The sequence below is a fragment of the Nycticebus coucang genome, chromosome 6 (genome assembly GCF_027406575.1).
Source record: "Nycticebus coucang isolate mNycCou1 chromosome 6, mNycCou1.pri, whole genome shotgun sequence".
NCBI lineage: Eukaryota > Metazoa > Chordata > Mammalia > Primates > Lorisidae > Nycticebus > Nycticebus coucang.
In genome coordinates this window covers 34,522,044-34,529,678 of record NC_069785.1, presented here as the reverse complement: position 1 = coordinate 34,529,678, position 7,635 = coordinate 34,522,044, and the positions used below count along the sequence as shown (strand labels likewise).

General features: G+C 36.7%; 2 protein-coding genes across 2 annotated transcripts; both read right to left on the bottom strand.

Annotated features, from left to right (window-relative positions):
- Positions 1-479: 479 nt before the first annotated feature.
- LOC128588303 (olfactory receptor 4F17-like) lies at positions 480-1,521 on the bottom strand. The gene has a single exon (XM_053595034.1). It carries the CDS (start codon positions 1,488-1,490, stop codon positions 573-575), a length of 918 nt encoding a protein of 305 aa, XP_053451009.1. The 5' UTR covers positions 1,491-1,521; the 3' UTR covers positions 480-572.
- Positions 1,522-6,696: 5,175 nt separating this feature from the next.
- On the bottom strand, positions 6,697-7,635 carry LOC128588294 (olfactory receptor 4F6-like). The gene has a single exon (XM_053595027.1). The coding sequence runs from the start codon at positions 7,633-7,635 to the stop codon at positions 6,697-6,699; it is 939 nt and encodes a 312-aa protein (XP_053451002.1).

Sequence of the window (7,635 nt, the reverse complement as noted above, 5' to 3'; positions counted from 1 at the left end):
AGGCGATTCCGTTGCCTCAGCCCCCAAAGAAGCTGAGAATACAGGCACCCACCACAATGCCTGGCTATTTTTTGGTTGTAGTTATCATTGCTGTTTGGTAGGCCCGGGCTGGATTCAAATCCGCCAGCACTGGTGTAAGAGGCTGGTGCCCTAGCTGCTGAGATATAGGCACTGAGCCCTAATTTATTTTTTATGAGGTTTTTTTAAAGAAAATTAGCCCAATAAAATTTAAGAAATTTTATAAGCCAGTATAGTTTCTATTATTTTTTTCTATTAAACTCAAGATCAGTCAGGAAGGCACAGATATACATAAGTTCTAACAAATTTATGCCTTTCATTGTTCTGAGAAGTGAGATAACATTTTGAAAGCATGACATAAGTTTGCATCTGTAACCAAAAACATAACATATAACATTGTTGAAGGACAAATTGAGGCAGCATACGTAAAAGCTCTTTGACAGTAAGTTATACGAGAATGGAAGGTACAATTTTCATGAGCTTTACTAAATAATTTACCAACTTCATTATATATTAAGTCATTATCTTAGATTAATCTTATAGTTATATAAGGCCTAAAACTTTACACTAGAATTCACATTCCATTGGCTCAGCCATCTCATTGCAGTTTTCATGTCTTTGTTCCTCAGTGTATATATAATTGGGTTCAAGAAAGGAGTGACTACAGAATAAAACACAGCAAGAAATTTATCTAATGACTTGATGGGAAATGGCCAGGTGTAAATAAAGATACATGGTCCAAAGAACAAAAGAACTACTGTAATGTGAGCAGTCAGAGTGGACAGAGTCTTGGATGACCTTCCTGAAGGGCGATACTGGATGGTCATTAGAATAATAGTGTAGGAGATGATTAGGAGAACAAAAGAAAACACAGTGAGCACACCACTGTTAGCAATGACCATGATATCTAGCCTGTAGGTGTCTGTACAGGCAAGTTTGATTACCCTAGGAAGGTCACAATAAAAGCTATCAACCTCATTGGGACCACAGAAGGGCAAGTGTACTGCAAAGGCCAGCTGGCTTACTGAGTGGAGGAAGCCAATCCCCCATGCTGCAGCCACAATGCCAATACAAACCTTGTCACTCATAATTGTAGTGTAGCGTAGGGGTTTACAGATTGCTGTGTATCTGTCAAATGCCATGGCTATGAGGATCACTAACTCACTCCCACCAAAAAAGTGAAGGAGAAATATCTGAGTAAGGCAGCCATTGAAAGAGATAACTTTGTGTTGACTAAAGAAGTCAGTGATCATCTTAGGGGCTGTGACTGAAGACAGAGACAGATCAATGAGTGAGAGGTTGGCTAGGAAGAAGTACATGGGGGAGTGAAGGCGGGAGTTGGAAGCCACCATTATGACAATAAGAAGGTTTCCAAACACAATTCCTCCATAGAGTGCACAAAACAACACAAATAGGAAAACCTGGAGTTCCCAAGAATCAGAAAGTCCCAGTAGAATGAACTCAGATACCATGGAGTGATTTGTTTTACTCAGTGATTCATTCCAGGAAATAGTCTCTGCAGCTGCCTTGAAGAAGAGAACGAGAAGTAAGTCAGAATTATCAAACTCAAAGCCTCATTTTGTAACATTCTGCTCACTCTTATAATGATGTACTATATAGTTCATCACATAAAGGCTTTCAGAACTCAACAACCTAAACTCATAATTTATCCCACACTGCTCTCTTGCCTATCTATGCTTTGGAGTTCAGTTATTACAGTCTTCTCAGTTTCCCCACTCGTGTTAGGTATGCTATTCCTAATAAGATACCATTGTTCATGCTACCCTCTCTACAAGATTAAGTCTAGACTATAATCCTGACATTCCTGTCTGAATGTCAAGATAGTTTATATTCTGTAGTAAATATCCTATATCATTTGTTGATATTAACATTCTTAGGAGCAAAAGAGACATGTCGAAATGAAAGATGAAAAATGAAAACATCGAAAAGAAATGGAACTTCAGAAGTCTAAAACTTAAAAAATGAGAGAGGACAAAATAATGGGAATTCAATGGTAGAGTGAAAAAAATGCAACAAAGTTTATGTGAGAGAAAGTGGGAAGGAGTTAATAGGAGTTAAAATTGGAAAGGAGAGTTAAATGAACCCTTAAGAGGGGAGCTTGGAAATAAAGCCAAGTGATTATTTTAAAGTCAACAATGGTAATATCTGCAGGTTGTCATTGTGTAAACAGGAAAGGGGTGAGTGAAGATTTGTGAGGGCCCCTCAAGCAGCACATTATAATGGCTAAGATGTGAGCTTGTGTGCGGTGAGGCCTGGGTTCACATCCTCACTTCACTGTGTAGCTGAATAACCTTGGACAAGTCACTTACATGTTTTAAGTCTTATGGCCATATCTGGAAAAGATGAGTGATAGCAGAACTACTTCATAGGAGTGCTCTGAGGATTGGAAGTGAGCATGTATATCAGTTTTCTAGCACATAGTATGTGGTTAATATAGAATAGCCATCATTGAGGTAGTAATAACAAGATGAAAAAATATCATTCTAATGTTTTTATTCATGGAATAAATTTGGAACATTTTGATGGCTTTAATTTTTTTTTCCTTTTTGAGACAGTGTCCTTCTGTCACCCGAGGTAGAGTGCTGTGGCAGTAACTTCAAACTCTGGAGCTCAAGCAATCCTCTTACCTCAGCCTCCTAAGTAGCTGGAAGTATAGGCGCTCACTACAATGCCTGGCTAGTTTTTCTATTTTTAATAGAGGTGAGGTCTCCCTCTTGCTCAGGCTCATCTTGAATTCCTGAGCTCAAGCAATCCGTCCACCTCAGCCTCCCAAAGTGCTAGGATTACAGATGTGAGCCACCACTTTGGTAATAATCATAATAAATGCTATCATAAAATATGAAGCACACAGATTACTTTTGGAGCAGGAATGAATTAGGAAAGAGGTAAAGGATCATGATAATTGTTTAGGCATGTGGAGGTGTTGGTGGAACACCCCTGCCAGTTGCTGTTTGCTAGGAGGGAGATTGAACAGTGGCTGTTGGACATGAGTTGAGAGAGGCATTTCAATGGTGTATTGAGAGAGAAAATATGTACTGTTTTAAGAAGTTTTGCAGTGATGTGAAGAAACAAATGAAAGGTATACTGATGGTGAAATACAGCCATGAGAATACTTACTGGATTGGGTGTAAGAATTACTGGTCAAGCAAGAGGTAAAAGAGAGAAGAAGAAATTGATGGATAATGTCTCATGGGTGATATGAAGGCATACAGAATTATACTTTCCAATATTTTTTGTAGAATACTATTGTTTACTTTTGCCATTTTCTTAATCACAGTTATTCCATAGCCCTTCAAAATTATTCTTTTCTCTTCATACTTGGAATCTCATTCCTTAGCCCTACCCACCCAAACACCAAATTACTGTTTTCAAAGTCCTATAAAAATTTAATGATTCTAATGTTTTTCTAAGAATAAAGTCCAATAGTGAAATAAGTCATGAACACTCACTTTAATTCTCTTCTGCCTAGAATAATAATAAATGTAACTATACTAATCATTAAAAATCAAGAGGATAGAATTTCTATTGTGAGATAATTGCTGACATGACTGGTTGAGATGGTTCTTTATAACTGAAGTATAGAATAGAATTGACCTTAGATATTTAGTGGTATGAAGCTATTTCTTTTCATTGATAGAAAAGCACAAACTTGAAATTATATCTCCACAAGAAATATACAAAGAATGATGATTAAGCCAATGGTTCTTTTCATCTGTAGCAAAAAAGACTTTCTATCAAGATAGCAAGTAAGAATTTAGGAATGCTATACTTCAGCAAAAGGAATTTTTTTCTCACTTAAGAAAGTATCCCAAGTTTACGCTGCTGTGGGGAGAGTGATAATATGGGATTCTCAGCTACAAAGATCCTTCATCACCATAGTCCTTTCAAAGCTCATTTATTTTTATTTTTATTTTTATTTTTTTATTAAATCATAGCTGTGTACATTGATATAATCATGGGGCATCATTCACTAGCTTCACAGACCGTTCAAAGCTCATTTCTAACCCTTCAAAAATGATTAAGAAGTTTTAGAAGAGTTGTTATTGATTTTAACTTAAACATTAAGTTTAGGCTTATTAAAGGAGTTCTACAGAATCTTGCACACTTGGTAGCAACCATGAAGGGCCAGCCATAGCTGAGTAAGAAAATTCTTCCCTATGCCCTAGTGTAAGCTGAGAATTCAACCCCCAGAGTGTGATATGCATTTCTTAAACACCTTTTATCCATCTTTAAAAAAAGAACAAAAACAAAACAAAAAAAAACAACCTTGTGTTTCTGTAAATTTTCCTGAGATGGAAATCAGGGACTTAGGGTCTAACAGAAATTCACTATGTGATTTCAGGCATGACATTCAAAAAGTCTCTGGGACTTAGTTTTCTACTTTTGAAAAATGATCCATCCAAACTCAAAATTCCCACAGCTCTACAAATATGTTTTGTACTTTTATGTGAAAGAAATATTCAAAACCAGGTTTCACTGGAATTACAAAAGGGATGGAAGAAAGTGGGCAAGGAAACAATGCATTTGGGGAAGACGGAGAGAAAGACCACTAAGTAGAGAGGAAAGAATAATTTAGCCTACAAGAGTCAGGCAAAGGACTTGACGATTGTTGCCAGTATAACAAGGGTTATTCCAACAAACATTATTACTATTAATTATTCTAAGTTTTTAAGCCAATCATCCTTCCATTTTCCCTGAAGGTAAACAACTGGATTCTGCAGAACAGATTCCTAGCAGTAGAAGCATATCATTGTCAATAACGTGCTGCCATTTGGTTAGTTCCACTAATATATTTCAGTTTTATCTTTCCACCTACCTTCTTCATAACTGGAAGAGATTACAGTTATTTTCTGATAAAGAGGGGTACAGATTTCCTTTTATTTGTACTCTCTCGAAGCATAAAATTTTCAAGAGAAAAGTATTTATGTTACTTTTCCTCTTTAGTAAGTCACTTGATTCATTAAGAGCCTTTTATAAAAGTGACCAGGTTAAGAGATCTGGGAATAGTCAGCCTGAGATTTGAGTACGGAAACTAACTCTTATAGTCTCACAAGTTTTCCCTTGGCTATTAGAGGAAACACACGGAATCTTCTTGAGTTAATAAATATTGCCATGGTTTTTTTTTTACCATTTAGATATTTTTATTGTCTCACTGAGTCTAAAGTTGATTTTAAAAGAATTATATTAATAGTAAGACAAATAAAATGAAGTTGTAAAATTAAAATCCAGAAAGGGTCTCATGCCTGAAATCCTAGCACTCTGGGAGGCCAAGGCGGGTGGATCACCTGAGCTCAGGAATTTGAGACCAGCCGGAGCAAGAGTGAGACCTTGTCTCTACTAAAAAGAAAAGAATTAGTTGGGTATTGTGGTGGATGCCTGTTGTCCCAGCTACTTGGGAGGCTGACACAAGTAGATTTCTCAAGTCCAAGAGTTTGAGGTTGTTGTGACCTATGACACCATGGCACTCTACCCGGGGTGAGAGAGTGAGACTCTGCCTCAAAAATATATTTAAAAAAACCAACAAAACAAAACCCAGAAAGGTGTTAATAAGACAGTGAGTAATACTTAGATTTTATAAAAAGAAGATAGCATAGAATTTTGATAATCAATTTGTGGAGAAAATATAGGAGAAATACTTTAACCAATAATAAAAAAGTCTCAGGTCTCACTTATAACATCATTTTATTTTGCATCTTCAATTACCATGCAGTAGTAAAAAATGAGCTTGAGTTGCTGCAGTTCATGTTCTTGAAATCTGCGTACATCTAAGCGATGTTTCCATTGTGTTTTGACCACCAGGCTTTCTGGTTTTAACTAAAAGATGTCAATCATCTTCTTTGTCCTAAGCACCTTAGCTTAAGAGCAGGCACATTAAGTAAGTTTCTGAGATCTAAATTCTGAGATGCCATGGCAATCAGCAGCCCCATCTCAACCCTCCTTTAGGAAATGAGGTATTTCAAATATTTTTAGAACTATGGATGCTTTTTTAGAGTGAATCAAGAAACACTTTGGGAACACTGCAAAGGGAATAGCACTGTGCCATTAAAAAAGTGGAACAAATTTTGCTTAATACAAAGTGCTAGAGTCCAGTTCTTAAATAACATTGTATAAAATATATTAACAATCAAAGTGAAAATAATAATTGAGTTGTAACATAGCACCTACTTTCTTAGTCATCTAACTTAAAGTATAATTAAAAAGAGAATTATTTCTTCCTTGATTTTAACTTCTGTTGGTTTATATAAACCCATATTTTATCCATTGGATTCACTTAATTTCCATAAGAAACATTTATTAATTTCCAGTGATATCTATTATCAGTATAAAGATGCTAATAAATAGAGATAAATTATAGATGCATATGTATTCATATGATACAAAATAACCACATTATAAGTGAATGTAGTCATAGTTGGTAACTACAATTTAGGCATACAGGTTATATAGAAGTATATAACACTTTATTATTTATGATTAACAAAAATCACTGCAACTTCATCTGAAATAAAATTCTTAGCTTCAATACTGCCTTTTCTGAAGATTTCTCAGTTTTTTTAAGGCAATAATAGAAATGTACACATTTTGTAGTGTTTTTGGTGGCCCTGGGGGTCTTGATGGTTCTTGACTTTCATCCTGTGCTCTTATCAAGGAAATCTGTTAGGTCGTCTCCCTAGAACTCACAACCTGTCTACTCAGCCTTCTCATGGCCACCTTCATATCTTTGTTCCGTAAAGTATAGATGGCAGGATTTAAGACAGGGGTGACAACAAAGTCCACAATGGCAAAAAACTTGTCCAATGACTTAGCAGGGAAAGGCCACACATAGAGAAACATGCATGGAGCAAAAAACAAAACCACTACGGTGATGTGAGCTGACAAAGTAAAGAATGCTCTGGATAAATCATTCGAAGAATGTTGCCGGACAGTGACCAGAATAAAGATGTATGACACAATTAAGAAAAAGAAGGTGCCCAAGGATATGAAGCCACTGTTGGCAGTGACTACAAATTCTAGTCTGTAAGTGTCCATGCATGCAAGTTTAATAACCCGAGGAAAATCACAGTAAAAGCTCCCCACATTATTAGGGCCACAGAAGGGTAAATTTATAACAAAAACAAACTGAGACACAGCATGAATCATCCCAATGACCCAAGCAGCTACCACCAAGAGCATGCATATTTTGGGATTCATAATAGTTAGATAGTGGAGAGGCTTGCAGACGGCTGTGTACCTGTCATATGCCATGGCTATCAGCAGCCCCATCTCAACTCCTCCCATAACATGGATAAAGAACATTTGTATCATGCAGTTGTGGAAAGAAATGACTTTACAGTCAGTGAAAAGATCTGAGATCATCCTAGGAACTGTGGTGGATGAAAGGCCCACGTCAATGAGGGACAGGTTGGCCAGCAGGAAGTACATGGGGGAGTGTAAGTGAGGGTCTAAAACCACTGTGAACACAATGAAGAGGTTGCCAAGGATAATTCCCAGGTAGAATAAAGAGAAGAAGAAAAAGAGGAAAAACTGCATTCCCAGGGATTGTGCAAGTCCCAGTAATACAAATTCAGTTACCACAGAGTCATTTGATTGGTCCAT

Excerpts from the sequence above, each read along its gene's own strand:
- LOC128588303 (XM_053595034.1), bottom strand. The coding sequence starts at position 1,490 with ATGGTATCTGAGTTCATTCTACTGGGACTTTCTGATTCTTGGGAACTC.
- LOC128588294 (XM_053595027.1), bottom strand. The coding sequence starts at position 7,635 with ATGGACCAATCAAATGACTCTGTGGTAACTGAATTTGTATTACTGGGA.